This window comes from Rhinatrema bivittatum, chromosome 14 (assembly GCF_901001135.1).
Source record: "Rhinatrema bivittatum chromosome 14, aRhiBiv1.1, whole genome shotgun sequence".
In the NCBI taxonomy this organism is placed as follows: Eukaryota; Metazoa; Chordata; class Amphibia; order Gymnophiona; family Rhinatrematidae; genus Rhinatrema; species Rhinatrema bivittatum.
This window is the reverse complement of record NC_042628.1, coordinates 63,572,155-63,596,841: the sequence shown is the minus strand read 5'-3', so window position 1 is coordinate 63,596,841 and position 24,687 is coordinate 63,572,155. Positions and strand designations below refer to the sequence as shown.

The 24,687-nt window shown below is 46.0% G+C and overlaps 1 protein-coding gene across 1 annotated transcript in view; it reads left to right on the top strand.

Annotated features, from left to right (window-relative positions):
• Positions 1-24,687, top strand: part of LOC115075972 (ly6/PLAUR domain-containing protein 3-like) — a 74,077-nt gene that overhangs the window by 14,766 nt on the left and 34,624 nt on the right. The window contains exon 5 of the mRNA XM_029576980.1: positions 10,031-10,123. Within this exon, the coding sequence (XP_029432840.1) occupies positions 10,031-10,123 (93 nt within the window). The remainder of the gene's footprint in view (positions 1-10,030; positions 10,124-24,687) is intronic.

Here is a 24,687-nt window from a genome sequence, read left to right as displayed (position 1 = left end):
CAATCAAGCCCCTACTCAAAAAACCAAACCTGAACACCAATGATCCCGGCAACTTCCGCCCCATCTCTAACCTCCCATTCATATCAAAAATTATGGAAAAACTAGTTAACACACAGTTATCCAACTACCTGGAGGATCACCAAATACTATCGCCCAATCAATTTGGATTCCGCAAAGCAGCAAGCACGGAAACACTATTGCTCTCTCTTACAGACTTCCTCCTAGCCGGCATCGATAAAGGTCACGCATACCTTCTAATTTTCCTAGACTTCTCGGTGGCATTCGATACGGTTAACCATCACATCCTACTAAACCAACTGGCAAACATTGGAGTTTCAGGCACTGCACGGACCTGGTTCAAAACCTTCTTGGAGAACAGAGGATACAAGGTTAAAATCCACAATAAAGAATCTCAATACCATCTGTCTTCACAAGGGGTGCCACAGGGTTCCTCCCTTTCTCCAACCCTTTTTAATATTTACCTTCTCCCACTCTGCCACCTTCTTACTAAACTAAAATTAAAACACTTCCTATTCGCAGACGACGTGCAGATCGTTATCCCCATAAATAAATCCATTACAAACACATTAGAATTCTGGGAGAGCTGCCTAACGGAGATCAAACACCTCCTCAACAGTCTGAACCTGATTCTCAACGCTTCAAAAACAGAATTCCTCATCATAGCCCACGACAATAACAAGATCACCTCAAATCCACCAGCCAACCTGCAAACCACAAACGTAAGAGATCTAGGAGTTATCCTCGACAACCGCCTAACCCTAAAACCATTCATTAACCAAACGACCAAGGACTGTTTTTACAAATTATACATCCTCAAAAAAATCAGACCGCTCTTCCATTCCCGCGACTTCAGAACAATTTTACAATCAATTATATTTTCCAAGCTGGACTATTGTAATTCCATTCTACTAGGCCTTCCAGCTTCTCATACAAAACCGCTACAGATGGTGCAGAACACAGCTGCCAGAATTCTGACCAACTCTAGGAGATTCGACCACATAACCCCGATCCTGATAGCCCTTCACTGGCTACCTATTCAATACAGAATAATGTATAAGTCCATAACTTCCATCTTCAAAGTCATCCATCATCTCGCACCATTAAATCTACAAATCCCCCTGGAAAAACACTCCACAGTCAGACCAACCAGGAATTGCTATAAAGAAACATTACAGGTTCCACACGCCAAAGCCTTCAAACACAAATCACTTGAAGACAGAGCACCATCAACAGCAGGACCACGCTTATGGAACTCTATCCCAGTAGAGCTGCGCCAGGAAACATGCTTACTAACTTTTAGAAAAAGACTAAAAACCTGGCTTTTCAGAAAAGCCTTTCCGATCTTAGATTAACCCATGTTAATATTATCCCTTAATTACTTTTTCAGAGTTCGCATCATCTCATAACTCCACTATAAAGTCTTAATCATCCACCACCTACTCCAGACCAGGACTGCTCTCAGTCTGGGTCTTTAAGTTACATATTTTGTAAAGATCCATTGTAAATGCATTTTTATTAATTGTTATACTCTCTTCTTCTTCTTTTTCCCACTCTCCCAGTTGTATAATTCCTTGTTCATTGTAACTGTATTTTCTGCACCAGTTAGTTGTTCCAGTTCTATGTTTTAATTTAATTTTATTTATTTATTTTTATTTATAACTTTTATATACCGGCATTCGTAAAAAAACATCATGTCGGTTTACAGACAACTGAGAAAGGAAATTACAATGATAGATGGAGGAAGGATAGGAAGTTAAAAGGTGACAACTTTACTGTGGAGCCAACGGGCGCCACAGTTATTAAATGAGATTACATGTGGTTAACCAGGATGGACATAAATTAATTATATACAAGAGACCAGGTTGGACATAAATTAATTATATACAAGAGACGACAAAGTGGGGGGTAGCGCGGGGGTGGGGGATGAAGCGCATAGGGGAGGCGGGGTGGGGTAGGAACTGTACAAGGGGGCAGGGGGGGTGGCGATGGGAAGGAGAGGTGGTGACTGAATATCAGGAAGCCATAATATGGATGGGGTGGTGAGGGAGGGAGGGTGTGTAGGGGGGCGGGGGGACACTGTACTAGGGAGGGGGAAATAATGAGTGTTGAGGAGAAGTCAAATGCTAGGGTTGAGAGGCGTTGGGATAGGCCTGTTTAAATAACCAGGTCTTGATTCCTTTTTTGAATTGATTAAGTGAAGGTTCTAGTCGGAGCTCGGTGGGGAGGGAGTTCCAAAGGGTGGGGCCGGCGATGGAGAAGGCTCTCGCTCTGGTGTTTGTGAGGTGAGCAATTTTGAGTGAAGGGGTGTGGAGGGTGCCCGCAAGGGAGTTTCTGGTAGGACGGTTGGCCTGGTGGAAGTGTGGCATATCTTCGATCCAGGGGGAGTTATTTTTATATAGCGTGTTATGTATGATAGTGAGTGTTTTGTATTGAGAGCGATAGGTGATTGGTAGCCAGTGGAGGTTTTGTAATATGGGGGTAATATGATCAGTCTTTCTTGAGTTTGTAAGGATGCGAGCCATGGCATTTTGTAAGATTTGGAGGGGTTTGATTGTGGAAGCTGGAAGGCCTATTAGCAGTGAGTTGCAATAGTCAAGTTTTGATAGTATAGTGGTTTGCATAACGGTACGGAAGTCATGTGCGTGGAGGAGAGGCTTAAGTTTTTTGAGGGTTTGGAGTTTATAGAAGCCCCCTTTTAGGAGTGATTTGATGTGGGATTTGAAGCTAAGTTGTGTATCTAAGAGAACTCCTAGATCTCTGACAGTGGACGGAGGTGTGAGATTTTGTGAAGTGTTCTGTTGCAGTTGGTGAATGGATAAGCTGGGTTGATTAGTAATAATTAGGATTTCAGTTTTTGAAGTATTGAGTGCAAGGTGTAGGTTGGAAAGGAGGGCGTTGATAGATGTGAGGCATGTCTCCCAGAAGTGCAGGGTTTCGTTGAGGGAGTTTTGGATGGGGATAAGTATTTGTACGTCGTCAGCGTACAAGAAGAATTTTAGTCCCAGTTTGGATAATAATTGGCAAAGAGGGAGAAGGTAGATGTTAAAGAGGGTGGAGGAAAGGGAGGAGCCCTGGGGTACGCCTTGTGAAAGAGGAATGTGTGTGGATTCGGATTTATCAAGTTTGACTAAATACTTTCTGTGGTCAAGGTAGGAGGAGAACCATGATAGGGCTGTGTTAGAGATGCCTATCTCTGCTAAGCGTGATATTAAGATTTTGTGGTTCACCGTATCAAAAGCTGCTGAGATATCTAAGAGGGCTAGAATGTATGATTGGCCGTGGTCCATGCCTTTTAGGATGGTGTCTGTTATTGCAAGTAGGAGCTTTTCCGTGCTTCGGTTTTTGCGAAAGCCGTACTGGGCGGGGTGGAGGATATTGTTATCTTCTAGGAAGTCGGTAAGTTGTGTGTTGACCACTTTCTCCAGAATTTTAGAAATAAAAGGTAGGTTGGAGATGGGCCTGTAGTTTGCTGGATCATTTTGGTCGAGGGTGGGCTTTTTTAGTAGGGGCTTTACGATGGCGAGTTTAAGCGGGTCGGGAACCGTCCCGAAGGTAAGGGAGCAGTTTATGATATCCGCTAACGGTCTTGCTATGACGGAAGGGATAGTGAGGAGGAGTTTAGATGGGATGTTGTCGGCGATGTGGGTGGCTGGCCGCATCTTTTTTAGGATGGAGTTGACTTCCATCGTAGTGGTGAGATCAAGGGATGTGAGGTTAATGTTGTTGGTGGTGGGTGGGAGGTCGATGTGAGTGGGTTTGGGGGGGAGACGATTGAGAATGTTGGTGATTTTGTTTTTAAAGTGATCTGCTAGTTTATTGCATTTCTCTATGCTATTATCTTCCTGGGGGGAAGGAGTGGTGGACTTTGTGAGTTCTGCTACATAGGAGAATAGGGCGGTAGGGTTGAATTTGTAGCTGTGAATTTTTGCTGCATAGAAGTCACGTTTGGCGTGGAGTGTTGCTTGTCGGTATAGGTGTAGGGTGTGTTTGTAGGCTACTTTGAGTGTGGGGGTGGGTTGTTTTCGCCAGCAGCGTTCTTTGGCTCTAAGGTCTTGTTTTAATTTTTTGAGTTCACAGGTGTACCATGGTTTTCTTTCTGTTTGGTTGGGGTTTATTACTTTGTGGATGGTGGGGCAGATGTTGTTGGCTATGTCAGCAGTAAGCTTATCCCATGACAGGAGAGCATTATCTGGGTTGGTGAGGTCGAGGTTTTCACTTACGTTATTGAAGGCTTGGGAGAGTTCTTCTGAGGAGCATGGTCTACGGTAGGAAATTGTCTTTTTGTGTGATTTGGTGTTGGAGGCATTTATGTTGGTGTTGATGTTGAGCTGGGCGTTGATGAGGCAATGGTCGGACCAGGGGATGGGTGTGGTGATTGGTGCATGGGGTGTAGAGAAGCTAGCATTAGCAAAAAGGAGGTCGAGTGTGTGCCCAGCTTTGTGCGTGGGATTGGTGATGAGCTGTTTAAAGCCCAGGGCTTTGAGAGAGACAAGTAGGGTTTCGCAGGATGTGGTGAGGGGGTGGATGTCTACGTGGAGGTTGAAATCTCCGAGTATTACTGCTGGGGTGTCTGGCTTTATATTGTTAGTAATGTATTCAATGAGGGGGGACGGGTCCTGTTCCAGAATGCACAAACTGTTCAATGTAAACCGGTTTGATGTGACCCCTGGTCGTGAAAGCCGGTATAGAAAATAGCTAAATAAATAAATAAATAAATAAATAAGAGTGGAAAACTCTTTGGATGTATTGGCAGTAGATGGAATGCTGACTCAATATCTACCTTAGCCATCAAAGCCCCTGGACCACATATCTGTACTAGCTGAACTGCTGAGCTGAATGAAGAGTATCGTACTGCGCAGAGCTCCTGAGGGATGAAGTCATTGACTGATCTGCCTTCGGGGAAGGACAAATTGTGGATGAGTCTAAACTTTCCGCGAGGCGACCGAGCTCGATCTTGGACAACAGTTTTTCCTTGACAATCATAGACATGTTGCGCGCCGAGGGACAATTTGCTCTGCTCCCGACACCAGGGGGGCCCATGAATGGAATAATAAAACCGTCTGAGAATCCTCTCAAGGACAACGATATCTCCGTATTCGGGTACCTAAGCAACCACGGTTTCATTGCTGCAATTTGAACAGGTGTAGGCGCTAGACCCAGATCTCATTTCTGGACACCTTTTGGTACTCCTCCCAAGGCATACCCTGTACCTGCCCCCCCCCCCCCTTCTCCTGATCGCGTTCCGCATTTGGAAGCTGGATGGCCTGCACCACAGTTGAGATAGCTGTGGTGGAATTTACATTCCGGAAAGTTGAATGCCGAACTGTTGAACTGCCAGCAGATGTCTGACAAACCTGCTCTAGCTCTTCCGGTACCTCCCGACGTGGCGCTAGCATGAAAGGAATGCCCACCCATCCCAAGGGTAGCACCTGCAAAGCCGCTGGATGCATAGGAAGGAATCTTTGCATTAATCTGTGTGAGCCATAATCTCACATCCCTCGTGCTCCAGGATAGAAATTTATTCTCTTCCATGTGGTCTCTGAAATGCTTATCGTAATTCAGCCAGAACCAGCTTTCGTAGTCCTTGCTGGCTGCCAATATTGCATATGCTAGCATCAGGCCATACTGGGAGCTATTATGATGTTCTATCATGCTCCCGAGTCTTAGGAATGAACGGGTCCAATTTAATATTTTCCTTGCTACCGTTGACTTCTGTGTGCCAGGGAAGCACTCAACTCCTCTCTTTTTTAACTCTTTTTTTTCTTGCCTCTCCTACCTTCTAGCAGATGGAAAAGATCAATATATTTCCTCTGTCTAATTTTCTTATGCAGCGCCTTGGGCACATCCTCCCAAAATTCTGAAAACTTGACTAGCACCATCTCACTTCTGTCACATCCCTTGTCCCCTTTTCCTTTGTCTTCAATAGAGGACAATCCAGAAGAGCTTGAACTAGAGGAAGAAGAGGATGCTAAGGAATCTGAAGAGCTAGTCCTAGTGCGCTTGCGCTTGCCTTTGTCATGCCTCCTAGCTTTCTTTCCCTCCTCTGTTGTGTCAGGTGTGTGGCCTGCTTTGTTCTCCCCGTGTTCCCCTTGGGCTGCGCAGTACTGATATTGTCTAGCCCAGACCCAGTTCCCATCTCACCTGCATTCGAGACTTCTCAGTTTATGGAGCCAGCTGACAGAGCCGAAGGTCTTGTGACACCCTCCGCCATACTTGAGTCATTCCTCTCGTATTTGACACCTGAAGTAACTGGACCGTCCAATGTAGCTCGACAACCTGGCATCTATGAAGAGAAAGAGACCACAGACGCCGCAGGACCTGGCATATCTGACATACTGGTATTGTCCCTGGCTGAGCGGGAGGTGTCCCTATAGGGATTCCATCCTGGCTGTGTTCCTGGAAGTCTCCAGGCTCCCGGGGGCAGGTAACCATATGGGAATCCACCCTTGTACCCTGCCGGCCCATAGATGGAATGGCCACCCCAACTGCTCATCAGGGATGGCGAACAGCCCTGAGGGCCATTACTGTTCCATGTCCCTGCACCGGGCCAGGGCCATGGTCCTGTATAGTTCTCATTGGGGAAGTAAGAACCCCACTTCCCCGGGACCCTGCCTGCAACCAGACCCCACTCACTCGAGTGGCTTGCGGCCGAAGTACTGACTCTGCTCTGCCACTGTCTATCCTGACTGCCCACTGGAAATCTGTGCTCCTCTGCCTCCTTCTCTGTTGCCGGCCTTTGTTCTTTGCTGGATGGTCCTTGGCCGAAGAAAGTGCATGGGGGCTGATTGTTGCGTGCTGATGGTTCTACTACATCCGTACATTCCCTTTGCTGCATTGCAGAGATGACATCCGCCGTGTGGACTCCTCTCCCCTATGCCTCAGTGCCGCGGGAAGGACCTGGCATACGGCCTACGTTGGCAGGGGTGACAGACTGTGATATCCCTTTATCTGCCTTTCTGCGCGCATGATGACGTCCTGTTTGTGTGGCCGGCGATGCCAAGGGATCCTGTGCCCTAGATTTTGACGCTCTCCTCCCCACATGTGCACGGCCAGGCCTGGCTTGTCCTGCCAAAGTCTCCAATCCATGGGACTCCACCATCACCTCGCCAGGTGCCACTGCAGCCTCCTCACACTCTATCTCATGCTGAGGTTTCTTAGTTAACACGTGGTATTTGGATGGAATGTCTTTCGGCAACCGGGGAGCTTCTCTTTCAGGCTGCTGGTGCTGAAACAGCTGCTGGTGCTGAGACGTGGATGCCTCCATTTTAAGAGAGCGGGGTGGAGGGGGGGCAGGCAAGGACCTGGCAAACTCGGGGGGAGCACGAGTAGGATAGCTCTGCAGCTGGGAGAACACGCAGGGGGCCAGGAGGATGGGGGTGGTGGGCAAGACCCAAAAGCCCACGTGGGGTAAGAGGATGAATGCACAGGCCGGGCGGAACACATGAACAAGGGGGGGTGGGGGAGGCCAGAAGACGCCGGCGAGGGCTGAGGCCGCGGTTCGGGTTGGTACTCACACGGGGAAGCAGGGAAGGGTCTGTAAGCCTGCCGAGGAAGGCAAGAACAGAAACTGCATCGCGATTCTGGTGCAGGTGCTCGGGTGCTGCGGTCGGATGAGAGAGGTCTGAGTCCAGGGAGCGTCAGCAGGCAAAGAGGGGACTGCTGAGGCTCCCTGTCGACCTAATTGGCTGGGTTCCAGCCAATTGGGTCCTCTCTCCCAGGGACCCAATGGGTTTCCAGCCCACCCTTCCCGCCCCCTCCCCCCGGGTGCCAGTGCGAATCGAGCCTGGCACCCACATTACGCCTGGGCACCCCGATATTTTGTCGGGTGCCCTTCTCAGTTCTACAGAGAAATATTTAAACAGAATTAGTTTCGAAAAAATTATCAAAACCAGAAGATACACCAGGCACCTCTCCTGGGCATGCGATTCTCTATTTAAATGAGGCCGGGTGCTAATAAAGAGGCGCTAGGGACAATAGCGTGTCCCTAGCACCTCCTTATTAGTGGAGGAGTTGGCTGTAAGCGCGTCTGAAAACAGTCAATTTTACTGGCGTCAATTTTTGAACCCGCTGACAGCCACGGGTTAGAAAAATGGATGCTGGTAAAACTGAGTGTCCGTTTTTCTAATCCACTGACCGGCGGGCAGATTTTTAAAAATTTTTATTTATTTTTAAAATTTTTGGTTCCTTCAACTTAATATCACTAGGATATTAAGTCGGAAGGCGTACAGAAAAGTCGCACATTTTACTTTCAGTATCCTGGGTGACTAACTAATAGGCTCATCAACATGAATTTGCATGTTGATGAACGCTATTAGTTTTTGCGGGTTGGCTGCATTTTTTGGACACACTATAAGGGATAACAGATGCACGTCGAAAACGCATGGCCAAAGGGTGTTAAAAGGTGCGTGCACTGTACTATATTGGCCTGCTTGTTTATAAATTGAAAGAGCTTATTACTTTCCAGAGCAGAACAGCAAGGGGCTCTAAAGGGTGGAAGGATCAAAGCATAAATAAATAACTTCAAATTGGTGCCAAAAAATCATGTGATCGCTGAGATCAATCCTGTAATTGCACGTCAGATTACACATCCAAGAGGGAGAGAGCAGTATAATAATTGTATGAACTCATGGATAATATATACGCATTAAAATATTGTAGATAGAAAGTAAATATTAAATATGCAATTAATGTTCAGTTATTGTTCCAATGACATGGTATATTTACCTTTGATTTCTATTTAGGAACTAATATATATCTGTACGTGACTTTGTGACAGTGTGATATGTGACAGCAGCCCAGCAGGCATTTTTTCAAATCCTGCCAATTGAAGTAAGATCCATTTATATAATTAATGATATAATATATACAGACTCCAATCACAATTTTGGATTATGAATTCCAAAATGAATAGTCAGCCTCTCCGGTTCTATTGAACACTTCTTACTTTCTGTCTATAATATTTTAATGTGTATGTATTATCCATGAGTTCATACAATTATTCACATCTTTAAGTATATTTGTTTTTTATAACTTTTCTATATTTATACATGTATTTTATTTTATGATTTGATTAGTACATCTATACATGTTTTTATATTATTTATGTTGGAAGTTTATATTATAAATAGTTTGTACATTTATACATGTATTTTTTATCATTTGAGTATGTACACCTATACATGTTTTAATGTTTTTAATTTTAATGTGTCATTTTGTATTTATTGATATATTGTTTTGTTGTAGTTGCCCCTGAGGCAGCTCTACGAGCGAAACTCGGCCAGAGTCGGGCACATAATAAAGGGCTTCGTGTGATCGTCCGATTCCTATTGTTTTACTCTAATACAGCCAACTGGATCGGCTTCCGATTTGCTTTTTGGGTCCAACATATAATTTGGACATGGGCATAGAATGACATAAATTAAACCACTTGATGTACAATTGGAAGAAAAATGGAGCGTGTATTGTTGTCGTGTATTGGGATGAGTGAAAGTAGTAATAGAGAGAGAGTGCAAGCTTTACAGTACTTATGGGGGTTATAACCCGAATGGAAAATTGGCCGCTCTATCAGTGGGTGATATTCTGATGATACTAGAATGTTTGTTTCTAAGATTGCCTCTATGATGGAAAGCAAAATGGGGGGTTTCTTGAATATGCCATGGCATGTATTATGTTTGCCCATTTTACTGCCCATGGGTACCCAATATGTATTAATAAATCAGCCTTTAAAGGAGCTCTTTACATTAATAGGGACCTTTTCTTTCAACAACCTAATCCCATAATGGAGGAAAGAACCACTTGTGTCATTCCTCCACTCTTCCATCTCCAAATAAATAGCTACCATAATTCGCCATCACTGGCACTACCTTCTTCCACATGGCCTTTTCAAGGACCCCCCGACACACACACACATACACATTTTGCTTTCTATCATGAATGTGCATGTCTGTATATAGCAAGGACAAGGCTGTGTCCAAAGCCCAGCTTGACTCCTATTCAATTTCCGTGGTAGGACACAGAAGAAGGATGGAGCCAAGGGCGTATTCCCAGCACACAGCTTGGGCTGCAGTGACCGGCGCTCTTATGGCCATGCTCCTCTTCCAAGGTAATGCAGCTACATGTACACTGTGCTATCTCATGAATTTACAAGCCAATCTATGAACCATGGTCACACACCAAGGCTTTTAAGAAGTCCCTTCCCAGGTCTTTCCATTTGACTGAACCTTGGGAAAAGGCGTTCTCAATTCCTATCCCTATCTTGTGGAGTGCTTTACCAGAAAACCTGTGTGTTATTACATGCATGCAGATTTTCCGGAAACAGTTAAAGATTTATTTGTTCAGGCAAGTGATTGAAATTGAAGAATAATGCTCATCTTCTTCATTTTGGGGTAGATTTACAAACACGGCGCATTCGTGTACTTTTGTTGGCGCTCCAGGCGCAAACAAAAGTACGCGGGATTTTAGTAGATACGCGCGTAGCCGCGCAAATCCGGGATCGGCACGCGCAAGGCTATCGATTCCGTACAGCCGGCGCACGCCGAGCCGCGCAGCCTACCTCCGTTCCCTCCAAGGCCGCTCCGAAATCGGAGCGGCCTCGGAGGGAACTTTCTTTTGCCCTCCCCTCACCTTCCCCTCCCTTCCCCTACCTAACCCACCCGCCCGGCCCTGTCTAAACCCCACTCTTACCTTTGTCGGGGGATTTACGCCTCCCGGAGGGAGACGTAAATCCCCACGCGCCAGCGGGCCGCTAGCGCGCCGGGACGCAACCTGGGGGCGGGTCTGGAGAGCGCGGCCACGCCCCCGGACCGCCCCGGGCCGTATCCACGCCACCGGGCCCGCCCCCGAAACGCTCCCAACATGCCCCGAAAACGCCGCGCGGATCGGGCCCGCCCCCCGACACGCCCCCTCTGAAAACCCCGGGACTTACGCGAGTCCCGGGGCTCTGTGCGCGCCGGTAGGCCTATGTAAAATAGGCGCACCGGCGCGCAGGGCCCTGCTCGCCTAAATCCGCCCGGATTTAGGCGGATTTAGGCAAGCAGGGCTCTTAAAATCCGCCCCTTTATGCATTACCTTTTATAAGCAGACGTTTATGGTCTTCTATTCATCTTGATCAATATTTGTTTAGTTAGTAGTTGACCATGTTGTTTATATGTATTGCTTAATTTTTATGTTTGCTTTTGATGTAACCTTTAACTGTAATAAAAATATATACAGTAAATTATTTATATTGTATATTGAATTGATATTTAATTTATTGGTTGTTAGCTGCTTTGAGTAGTATTTGTACTAGAAAGGTGGGTTAGATCTATCTTTTTATTTTAAAAGATATCTTTTATTAGGATCAAAGGAAAAACAAACATAGGCAAAAGCTATAGCCATCCAACTGACATATAGATTACAGTATAGTCAACGTTAACAGTTTTTCACATTTTTTTGAAACAGCTCCCTCCCTCCCCCCACAACCTCCCATCCTCCCAACAAAACCATATCCTACACTCACACACACATTCATTCATCACACTCCCCGGTGCCCAAACCCACAGGAGCAAGACCTGGGTATCTTATAGAAATTGAAGCATACGTTCCCACAACCTAAAGTAACTTCGTAAAGTAATGCGAGTTTTTGGGTGGGAGATAGAATGTTTCCACAGGAGTTCCATTCGTGCCGTTTGTTGCATTGCACTCTTCCATGCTTGTGGGGTGGGTGACAGGTCAGAATTCCATGTCAATAAGACTTGTTTTTTTGCCAATACCAGGGCAAGGCAGACATATTTTAGTCACCTTCTGGGGAGTACATCGTTTTCCTTCAGCAGATGTAAATAGAACAATGTCCCTGACCAGGCATACCCTAAAACTCTTTCCATCAAGCCCTTGACTTGTGACCAGAAATGTCACAGTTTTGTACAGCCAGAGAACAATTGGCAAAGAATTCCCACCTGTGTGCCACATTTGAGACAGAGATCAGAAGGCCATAAGCGTCTAGAGGTGCCCCTTGCTCTTGAAAGATATGTGCGGTGTGAGTCTCCCGGAGTGCCGCTAAGGGCAGTTGCCTCCCTACGCTGGAGAAGGCTCTCTTCAGAATGTCTTCTGTTATGGGCTCCCCCAGATCTGCCTGCCACTTAGTCGCCAAGTGGGGGAGATGAGCGGCGGATAGAGCGGCTTTCAACTGAAACATCCTCACCTTAATTTTATTGAAATGCGGGGGGTATCAAAGAAAGAATCTTCCTCGCTGACAGTATAAGTTGGCTCGGATCCCCCTTGCATATTTGAAAGCAATAATGGCTAGCTTGAAGATATGCAAAAAACTGTGAAGAAGGGATCGCCCACCATTTTTGCAACTGCTGAAACGAGTAGACAGTGGTGCTGTCCTCGTCCACCCATTGCCAAAGCAGCCGCAAACCTCTAGAGGCCCACTGTTTAAAAACACTCCCTCCTAGGCCCGGGAGAAAGTTATTGTTGCTCACCAGAGATAAAAAGGGGGAGATGTGACAGCTACGATGGATAGACATCCGCCACCACTTCCAAGCCTTACGGTGTGCCTTGATCCAGAATGAAGACGAGATTCGAGGGTCAACCTTGAGATTTGACAGTAACAGATTAAGCAGGGAGAGAGGCGCAGTCCATTCTGTTAGCAACTCCTCTGGGTCGAACTTGGTATGGCCCGAAGCCCATTCCTGTAGGTGGCAGAGTAGGCAGGCGACATTATAGAGGTGCAAGTCCGGTAAGGCAGTGCCTCCCAGTCCCTTATCCAGCCGCAAAGTGTTATATTTGATGCGGGCCCACTTCCCTCCCCAAACAAAACTCCCTATCATAGATTTAAAGCTACGCAGATCTTTTTCTCTTACCCACAAAGGCAACATTTGCAGACAATATAAAAATTTGGGTAGAATTGCCATTTTAACAACAGCACATCTTCCCAAGAGAGACAATGGAAGGTCCCGCCACCGATCCAATTGACGTTTAGTTTTTTCCAGAATTGGGAGGAAGTTAGCCGCATATACCTTCTTGTTCTGTGCATCTAGGTGGATTCCCAGGTATTTTATGGATATGGTCGCTCAGCTTAGCAGGAACAGATCCATCCATCGCTGTGGGAGAGCCGCATCTAGTGGCAAAACCTCAGATTTGGCCAAATTAAGACGGAGGCCCGCAAATGAGCCAAAATGATCGAAGACCTGTAAAATACCTTCCAAAATCTCACCCGGGTTCCATACAAGCATCATATCATCTGCAAATAAACACAATTTAACCTGTTGACAGCTGATTTATATACCTTGGTACCTGGGTAACATGTGAAGCTAGATCACCAGGGGTTCTAGGGACAGTACAAAAAGTAAGGGGACAGAGGGCAACCCTGATGGGTCCCCCTTCCCAGTGCAAATGGCTGAGAAAGAACCCCATTAACCAACACTTGGGCTTGTGGGTCAGTATACAACAGCTGTACCCAACTAATAAAGTCCCCACCCAGTCCGAATTTTCCCAGGATCCACTGTAAATATGGCCACTGCACACAGTCAAAGGACTTGGCTGCATCCAGGCTGATAAGGACCCCATCCGGATTCCAGCCAAGGGGGGACTGCAACGCCAGTATTGCCTTTAAAAGATTGGAGGTAGGGAGGCACTCCTTAACAAAGACTGTCTGGTCTCTATGCACTATATCATGAAGCACCCCATTCAAGCGAGCAGCCAATACAGCGGCTAAAATGTTTGCATCTTGATTAAGTAGGGAGATAGGTCTGTACTCTTCTGGGCTGTCCAGAGCCTTGCCAGGTTTGGGAAGCAATACCATAGTGGCGGTGTTCTGGTCCTTATAAATGACCCCCATAAGGCGTGCAACCTGGTACATTACCACTGTTGCGTTTGTGCCTATTCTCGCCCTCGCTCCACCCTCTCTACCTTTGTGGTGACTCCCTTCGGCTCAGATGGACAGATGCAGCCGCAGCTTCTCCCCGCCTCTTGGTCCCGGTATCCCCGGGCTGGCTTGACACTACGGATCCGCCATTTTCCTGATGACGTAAGGGCACGTGCACCAGACTTTGTACCAGCAAGGGCGCGAACCTCGGGGGCGTCCCCCCATAATGACATCATTCATTTTCAATTTAAAAGGTCTTTGTTTGCTAACTGCTAGTGAGTTAGCAAGGAACTCCAACGGGACTTGCTTTGGCAGTCCACGCTACTTGCAACTACGTTCCAAGTCAGCAGGGGGAATTCTTCTCCACTGCTTGGCCTTTTCAAACTTACCAGGAGTACCCGCTCCTCGGGGGCTCCACTCTCTCTATTCTTGATTTCAGATTGTTGGACGGGATCCGGTACTCGCTCCTCGAGGGCCTACGTTCCCGAAGACTCAGAAGACTCCTATTGCCTGGAGGCGATCGCAGACATGAACACAGTGAGTCCTATTACAGACAGGAACCAGTACTTGCTCCACGAGGGCCATTGTTCCTAATCTCTAAAGCTCCCTTCAGTCTAAGACGTTATCGCAGGTACGGAGATCGTGAGTTGCCATTGCAGATTGCAGAAAGGAATCAGTACTCGCTCCATGAGGGCCTATGTTCCTAATTTCTTTCTCATACTCTTTTCTTCCTCAGAAGATATCGCATACCTATATCTTATGGATTACTATTACAGATTAACAGATAGGAACCGGTACTCGCTCCATGAGGGCCTACGTTCCTAAATCTCTTCTAGCCTCTCTTCTATTCCAGAAGCCATCCCATACACAGTTATTGTGAGTTCTATTTCAGACTACCTACAGTGGCTCCTGTTCCTGAATACTGAAAACTCTCTGTTGCATAAAGAAGACACTACAGAAATCTACAATTGTGAGTGTATCATCTACCACTGGTTATGCCCAGCATACCCTGTCTACTCACTACCTATAGTCTCTCCTTACAGCTCAGCGACTCAGAGATCGTAGTTCCAGTATCAGAGGGACTTCAGCCCTGCCAGGCATATCAACTCACTACTGCCACCTCTGGTGGTTCTACTTCCAGTCTAATAAAGAACTATCTGTGTTTGTCTCAATACTCCAGCTTAGCCGGTGGTCCCTCTCAAGATCTCCACTTCAGGGCGCTGTCATCTGCCATCGGCCCAGGGATTCACTATTTCTACTAAGTGTTACTTCCTACACTAATAAGAGCGGTATTATCATCTGCCACTCTGTGGGAGCCAACCCACATCAGACCATTACTCCTCTCTCTGCGGAAGCTGATCCATATCAGATAGTTATTTATTTATTTATTTTTTGTTTTTTATATACAGCGGTTCCTGTATGAGATACAGATCACTTCGGTTTACAGTAAACTTTGCACAAAGCAGTACATGGAACAGTGGAAAAAAATAGTATAAACAAACTGAAAACTAGTACAAATGGAGCAACTGGTGTAAATGGAGCAACTAATACAGTGGCATATTAGAACTGGAACAAAAGGTATATAAACAATTGGGAACCAAGCTGGGAGCAAGCATAAGGGTAGGATGTAATGAATAGCGGACAACTGAAATCCAGTCCCGTGGGGATCATATAGGTTGCTGGTTCATCTTTCTACAGGAACAAAGCATAACATTTGCTACGCCTTCCCTCTGGAAGAGCAGAGCACTAAAAGATTGCTACTCCTTAGCAAGATCCATAAGAGTGCTAACTCCGCCCCCTGGCAGGGTGATCGCTAACAGATTGTTAACTCCTCCTTCAATGGGAGTATCCAGCAGCCAGATTCATAACAGATTACTAACTCCTTCCCTCTGGGGGAGCAGATCTATAACAGATTGCTAACTCCATGAATCCGGCTATTTAGTATTGAGAAGATTTGGAGATTTCAACTTCAGTGATTCTGGCAAAAAGGATTGGAGAAGATTTGGAGAGATTAACTTCTTTAAATTTGGCCTTCAAGAAAAGAATTTGGAGAAGCCTACATTTCAGTGACTTCAGTGTCCAAGAGAAGCATTAGAAAAGCAGTACTCCTGGGGATTCAGCTAAAGGTATTTGAAGTTTGTGGTCCATGGACCCGGCTCATCTTTCTGCCTTACAGGCTATTCCAGGCTTAGCTCAACGCCTTTCAGAACAGCAAGAAACCCTGGAGAAACTTACTGCAGCTTTTCACCAGCTTCATATGCAGAAGACTCAAAGCACAACTTCTATACAAGAAGTCCAGTTACCAGAGGTAACTTTAAAGTCAGCTGTACCACTGGCGGTGCCTGTTCGATTCTCTGGAGAACTCCAGAAGACTCGAGGCTTCTTGAACCAGTGCAGCTTACATTTCACTTTACAACCTTCATTGTTTCCCACAGGCCTCTCGAAGACTAGCTATCTTACTTGGATGGGAGAGCCTTGTCATAGGCTTCTACCTTGTGGGAACGCAAGGACCCTGTCTTGCAGGACATAGAAGGATTTATGGACTTTTTTAGATCCGTTTTTGATGACCCTGCTCGTATGTCTGTTGCTGGATTTGCTTTGGTGGACTTGAAGCAAGGCAACAGATCTCTGACCGAATTCACCATTGAATTTAAAACTCTAGCAGCAGAGCTTCGCTAGGACCCCAGATGTCTGAAGACACTCTTTTGCAGAGGCTGGACACCTGCATAAAGGACTCGGCTGCTCGTCAGACACCTGACTCGCTGGAAGAATTAATATCCTTAGCCACTCGGATTGACTGGTGACTCCGAGACAAGGTAAAGGAATCCCGATCTAAGGTGTTACCTGGGTTGAAGCAAACCAGTGCTCCTGCACTACGAGGGGGTTCAGCACCTCCTGCTGTAGAGAAGAAGGAACCGAAGAAACCTGGTTACGGACACTTGACTTCTAAAGAGAGAAGATATAGGAGGAAGAACGGCCTGTGCATGTACTGCGGTCAGCCAGGCCATGATGTTTCAGCTTGCCATATTCGTCCGGGAAACAGACAAGCTTGAGTCTCACGGGAGGACTGTTCTTGGGCTATACAGCAATATCTCCTCCACTCTCTCATCCAGCCTTAGTGAACCCTGAACCAGTGACGGTTCGAACCTCTGCCCTGAAGGACTCAGGGGCAAGAGATAACTCCAATCTCAGATGTTTTGTGGAATACCTGAGGAGTCCATGTGGTAAATTTGAAGATCCACTATTGTATCACAATCTGAAGTGGGCCTTGGACGATTCTTTTCACCACCACTTCTTTTGAGGATCTTATCATCATCACCAGCAGTTTTTCTATTACCTGCTGTTTTACATAGCGGTTGCTATATGCGCCATAGCTAGGTGGCGCTCTACATCTTTAATGTCTTCCTGGACTACAAAACTGAGATATTCACCACGTTCTATCCACTCGGAAGTCGTGCTGAAGTACTTCAGCACTGTTGATTCCAAAGAGGAAAAGGATATCTCTTATTACCAGCCTAACTTTCTGCTGGTGCCATCATCAGTTCTAAAGAAGAAGACATCTCTAGCTACCAGCGTTCGCATTTGGTTTATTCGGAAGTCGTGCCCGCAAGCCTATGGCACTGATTCCGAAGAAGAAGATATCTCACTATAAACTTGTTGATTTACTCGGAAGTGGTGCCACAACCTATGGCACTGTTTGATTCTGAAGAAGAAGATATCTCTGTCTATCAACTTAACGTTTGGTTGCTTGGAGATCGTGCTGGAGGTTTACAGCACTGCTGATTCTAAAGATGAAGATATCCCCATCCATCACCCTATTTGCTTTGCTGGTATTGCCATCATCTCTCTTCCAGCATCCTGCGGAAGAGCGACTTAGAAGTGGATGATGGACCAGTATCTACATCACCACTTCCAATGAAACCTCAGTGATGTCCATGGCAGCCCATCTCATTGCTGCTGACTTCATTATTCATTCTGCGAGATTCTTCAAATCTCATCATCATCTACCTGTCATCGTGTTTATATGAACTTGAATTCTAGAATTTGAGACCTTGGATGTTTGAACAGAGACTGAAATTTGTTTGCCTGAATAGGCTTCGGCCCCGAAACCATCTTTGGGATCCTCAGACCTATTGGATAAGAGATGCTCATCAGTTCCACCTCACGCATCTCTGGTACTTAACCTGGTACCCGAAGAGGAGACCGCCCTTTGAAGGGGGGTACTGTTGCTTTCGTGCCTATTCTCGCCCTCGCTCCACCCTCTCTACCTTTGTGGTGACTCCCTTCGGCTCAGACGGACAGATGCAACCGCGGCTTCTCCCCGCCTCTTGGTCCCGGTATGCCCGGGCTGGCTTGACACTATGGATCCGCCATGTTCCTGATGATGAAAGGGCGCGCGCACGCGCTCCAGACTTTGTACCAGCAAGGGCGCGAACCTCGGGGGCGTTCCCCCGTAATGACGTCATTCGTTTTCAATTTAAAAGGTCTTTGTTTGTTAACTACTAGCGAGTTAGCAAGGAACTCCAACAGGACTTGCTTCAGCAGTCCACGCTACTTGCAACTACGTTACGAGTCAGCAAGGGGAATTCTTCTCCACTGCTCGGCCTTTTCAAACTTACCAGGAGTACCCGCTCCTCGGGGACTCCACTTTCTCTATTCTTGATTTCAGATTGTTGGACGGGATCCAGTACTCGCTCCTCGAGGGCCTACGTTCCTGAAGACTCAGCCTATAGCATATCAACTCACTACTGCCACTTCTGGTGGTACTACTTCCAGTCTAATAAAGTCTAATAAAGAACTATCTGTGTTTGTCTCAATACTCCAGCCTAGCCGGTGGTCCCGCTCAAGATCTCCACTTGAGGGCGCTGGGCCGTGTAGATTTGGTGCTAGTATTGGGTGAAAGCCTACAAAATATCCGCGGTTCCGGTAACTATGCCAGAGTCGGAGGCGATCGCAGACGTGAACACAGTGAGTGCTATTACAGACAGGAACCGGTACTCACGCCACGAGGGCCATTGTTCCTAATCTCTAAAACTCCCTTCAGTCTAAGACATTATCGCAGGTACGGAGATCGTGAGTTGCCATTGCAGATAAGAATCGGTACTCTCTCCACGAGGGCTATGTTCCTAATTCCTTTCTCATACTCTCTTCTTCCTCAGAAGATATTGCATACCTATATTTTACCTATTACAGATTAACAGATAGGAACCGGTACTCGCTCCATGAGGGCCTACGTTCCTAAATCTCTTCTAGCCTCTCTTCTATTCCAGAAGCCATCCCATACACAGTTATTGTGAGTTCTATTTCAGACTGCCTACAGGAACCAGTACTCGCCTGTGGCTCCTGTTCCTGAATACTGAAGATTCTCTGTTGTATAAAGAAGACACTACAGAGATCTACAATTGGGAGTGTATCATCTACCACTGGTTATGCCCAGCATACCCTGTCTACTCACTACCTATAGTCTCTCCTTACAGCTCAGCAACTCAGAGATCATAGTTCCAGTATCAGAGGGACTTCAGCCCTGCCAGGCATATCAACTCACTACTGCCACCTCTGGTGGTTCTACTTCCAGTCTAATAAAGAACTATCTGTGTTTGTCTCAATACTCCAGCCTAGCCGGTGGTCCCTCTCAAGATCTCCACTTCAGGGCGCTGTCATCTGCCATCGGCCCAGGGATTCACTATTTCTACTAAGTGTTACTTCCTACACTAATAAGAGCGGTATTATAATCTGTCACTCTGTGGGAGCCAACCCACATCAGACCATTACTCCTCTCTCTGCGGAAGCTGATCCATATCAAATAGCTATCTCCCCATGGGGATCATACAGGTTGCTGGTTCATCTTTCTACAGGAACAAAGCATAACAGTTGCTACTCCTTCCCACTAGAAGAGCAGAGCACTAACAGATTGCTACTCCTTAGCAAGATCTGTAACAGAGTGCTAACTCTGCTCCCTGGCAGGGTGATCGCTAACAGATTGTTAACTCCTCCTTCAACGGGAGTATCCAGCAGCCAGACTCATAACAGATTACCAACTCCTCCCCTCTGGGGAGCAGGTCTATAACAACCACCATTGGGGCCGCCACCTGCGGCCCTGGGATACAGTAGAATTCGGGGTTGAGGCCATCTGGGCTGGGAGTTTTGGCAAGAGTCAGTTTTTTTTTTTATAACCAGCATCATCTCCTCAGGCTGGATAGGCACTTCCAGTTTTTGTTTTGCACTGTCAGAGATTTGGGGTATTACCATGTCGTGAAAAAAGGCTTCTCTACTCTCCAAAGCCAATGGTTGGGCCATGTAGATTTGGTGCTAGTATTGTGTGAAAGCCTACAAAATATCCACGGTTCTGGTAACCATGCCAGAGTCATCTTTTAATGACCCCCTGAGTTCCTCTATTGCCCTTGAGCAGCTTGGCCAATAATTTCCCTTGTTTTTTCCCCCACTGGTAGAGTCTAAATTTATAAAATAAAAGATTACGTTGGGCCTTAAGGTTAAGTAGTGCATTCAAATCCTTGCAGGTTAACATTAGCTCTCTTTTTGTGGTGTCATCCAGGGTTTGGGTATGTGAGCGCTTCAGGGCAATCAACTTCTTGGTTAACGCCAGCAATTTGGAGTTGAGCTGATACGTTAGAATATGCCCTCGTAGGACTGCCTTGGCTGCATTCCAGAAAACAATATCATCCACCTCCCCCCCACCATTGAGTACAATATTCTTTCCGCTTAGTTTTTAAAAAGGGGGCACATTTAGGGTCTTCATACAGTCTGGGAGGCATTTTCCAAATCCGGGGAATTCTGCCCTCTAAGCTCAGGTGACAGACCACCAAATCATGGTCGGAGAGGAGAGTGGGTTCTATAGAGCTCTTCTCCGCCCTGGCATACAGTGATTCTGTCAGGAGCACATAGTCCAATCGGGTGTACAAATTATGAGGCGTGAATCCTGCCTCATCTAAGTGCATCGCCCTCCAGATGTCGATTAGCTGCAAATCTTTACACAGAAAGTTGATACTTATATCCCCCTGGTTTTTATGAGGGGTTTTTGCTGGCTTACAAACAATATTGGGGTTGTCTGTGATGTTAAAGTCGCCCCCCATGAGAATACTATACTCCTCCCACTCCGTCAGCTTAGAGACCAGACAGGTAAAGAAGCAATGGGAGTAGTGGTTCGGGGCATAAACATTTACCAATAAGACCTTCTGACTCTGCAACAGGCCCTGCAATATTAGTTATCTGCGCTCTGGATCCACCACAGTTCCCTCACTTGAAAGAACAGGGATTTGGCAATTAACACAGCCACCCTGCGTTGGCTAGTGGAAAAAGATGAGTAACATAGAAACATAGAAATGACGGCAGCAGAAGACCGATAGGCCCATACAGTCTGCCCAGCAAGCTTTCACACTTATTTTCTCCAATCGCTGAGTTCAGGGCCCTTATTGGTATCTTTTTTTTTTTTTTTTTTAATTTATACTTTATTACATTTCAATCACATACAAGTGATATCACATTTCTCTAACAAAAAATAAAGGCAATAAAGTGTACTAACATATTAAAATCATAAACATACATAATAAACCCATATAGCACCTTTATCAAATAAAGAGAGCGGCCTAAAACTTAAACTTATTTATAAATTTCCAAGAGAGGGAGGATTAATTTCTTTTATTCATTACCCACATTTGTTGTTATTGCTACTTGATTAGACTTTTCTAATTCCTTATCCCTTAAAAAGTTCTCCATATGGGAAGGAATAGTAAAAATAAATTTATTTCCTTGGTAGTTCACTAAACATTGGCAAGGGAACCTTAAAAAAAAGGTTGCTCCTAATTCCAATGTTTTATCTTTCAATTTAAGAAATTGCTTTCTACAACCCTGCGTAGTTTTAGATACATCAGGGAAGATATACACTTTCTGCCCACAAAATAAAAATTCTCGATTTCTTAAGGCTTTCTCAAAAATGGACTCTTTATCCCTCTCTTGAACAAATGAAACAAATAGAGTTGTTCGCTTATTTATTATGTCCAAGGAATCTTCCAAAAATGTTGATATCCCTGGGGAGTGAATATCATTCACTCCACCAGGTCCATCAACCACTCTAAGGGGAAAATAATAGATTTTTGAAATAAGAGGAATTTCCTCATCCTTATAAGCGAATATCTCCTTCACATATTTAACAAACATTTCCATTGGTGACATTAATCTTGTATACGGAAAATTGACAAAACGCAAATTCTTAATTCAAAATATATTTTCCAAATTTTCTATATCATTGTGTAAGATCACATTATCTGAAACTCGTATACTCTGAATACTTTGGATATTCTGAACATCTGTTGTTAACTTATTCACTCTAGTTTCTATATCTACCATCTTTTCCCCCTGTTCAGCTAACTTAACTCTATTATTATTCACCATCATTGTAAGGGATGAGTTCATTTGGGTAACATTAGTGTCTAATTTTACTAGCATCCTCCACAGATCCCCCATTGTCACTTTGGAAGCGTCCAATCCTACTGATTGTATGCTTTCGTGAGAAGGAGTTGTTATACCAGTCTCACCTCCTAGATGTATCAAGGACAAAGGTTGTAGAGGCTTGGAACCTACCCCTTCTGGTAGTGCCTCCCCTCTACTTACATCTGCAGACTCATCTCCCACGGTGTTATCCATGGTTGCTGCTCCTGAGGGCTGCGTTGGTGTGGGCCTGATGCCTGGACTTAACGAGACTTCAAACAAGTCTCTGTTACTGTCCACCTGTGGCATGTTTGACCTGTTTAGATGGGCGTCCATCGGTCCGGTTATAGGAGTATTCGGGGAGGATGTATAGGCCTTAGCCTTCCTTTTACGCCCCATAAATCAACAAAACAATCTTCAGGCACACAGGCAGCAAAGGCGGTCAAAGCCGGTCTAAGCCGCGCGCGCCCCTTTGGCGCGCGCAGCTTAGGCGACGCGCCAGCGGCGACGACGCGCCAGCGGCGACTCCGCGCCGCAGTCTCGCGGGGTTTTGAGGCCCCGGGTCAGGCAGTGATGTCACGCGGTCACCAGCTGGGTAAGATCACAATTACCGCCGCCTGCAGAGGTCAGGAATCCTCCTCTCTCTCCTTCCTGCCGCTCCGAATAACGCCACACTCTCACGGGGTTTTGAGGCCCCGGGTCAGGCAGTGATGTCACGCGGTCACCAGCTGGGTAAGATCACAATTACCGCCGCCTGCAGAAGTCAGGAATCCTCCTCTCTCTCCTTCCTGCCGCTCCGAATAACGCCACACTCTCACGGGGTTTTGAGGCCCCGGGTCAGGCAGTGATGTCACGCGGTCACCAGCTGGGTAAGATCACAATTACCGCCGCCTGCAGAGGTCAGGAATCCTCCTCTCTCTCCTTCCTGCTGCTCCCGGTATCTTTTTTATTCTAATTTCCTTCCACCCCCACCATTGATGCAGAGAGCAGTGCTGGAACTGTATCAAAGTGAAGTATAAGGCTCAATGTTTGAGGGTAGTAACCGTCGTATCAAGCAAGTTATCCCGATGTTTGTGTATTCATACTGCTCAGATCAATGCCTTGTTAGATGTTGGCTGTATGTAATCCTACTTCTTCATTCCCCCTGCCCATTGAAGCAGTGAGCTGCGCTGGATATGCATTCAAAGTAAAGTATCAGGCTTAATTTGTTAGGGGTAGTAACCTCCACAAAATGCAAACTACTCCCACGCTTATTTGTTTACCCAGACTGTGCGTTTCAGTCCTTGGTTGTTGTCTGAATATAAATCCTATTTTCTTCATTCCCCCTGCCATTGAAGCAGTAAGCTGCACTGGATATGCATTCAAAGTAAAGTATCAAGCTTAATTGGTTTGGGGTAGTAACTGCCGCAACAAGCAAGCTACTCCCACGCTTATTTGTTTATCCAGACTGTGCTATCTTGTTGGTTGCTGCCTGAATGCAAATCCTCTTTTCCACATTTCCTCTTGCCGTTGAGCATAGAGCAATGTTGGAGTCTCATTAATCGTGTGAACATTTATTGCATAAGGATATTAATCACTAGGTAGTAGCCGCCATTCCCACAAGCGACCCTCATACCTCATTTCTTCATTCCCATCCTCCAGGCTTTATGGATCCACAGTGTTTATCCCATGCCCCTTTGAAATCCTTCACAGTTTTTTTCATCACCACTTCCTCTGGAAGGGTGTTCCAGGCATCCACCACCCTCTCTGTGAAGAAATACTTCCTGACATTGGTTCTGAGTCTTCCTCCCTGGAGTTTTAAATCGTGACCCCTGGTTCTGCTGATATTTTTCCAACGGAAAAGGTTTGTCGTTGACTTTGGATCATTAAAACCTTTCAAGTATCTGAACTTCTGTATCATATCACCCCTGCTCTTCCTTTCCTCCAGGGTATACATTTTTAGATTCTTCAATCTCTCCTCATAAGTTATTCGATGAAGACCGTCCACCTTTTTGGCCGTCCTTCTCTGGACTGCTTCCATCCTGTCTCTGTCCCTTCCGAGATACGGTCTCCAGAACTGAGCACAGTACTCCAGGTGAGGCCTCACCAAGGGGATAATCACTTCCCTTTTCTTACTCGATATTCCTCTCTCTATGTAGCCCAGCATTCTTCTGGCTTTAGCTATCGCCTTGTCACATTGTTTTGCCGACTTCAGATTGTTAGACACTTATCACCTCAAGGTCTCCCTCCTCTCTGTGCACATCAGCCATTCACCCCCCATCGAATACAATTCTTTCGGATTTCCACACCCCATATGCATGACTCTGCACTTCTTGGCATTGAATCTCAGCTGCCATAACTTTAACCAGTCTTCCAGCTTCCTTAAGTCCCGTCTC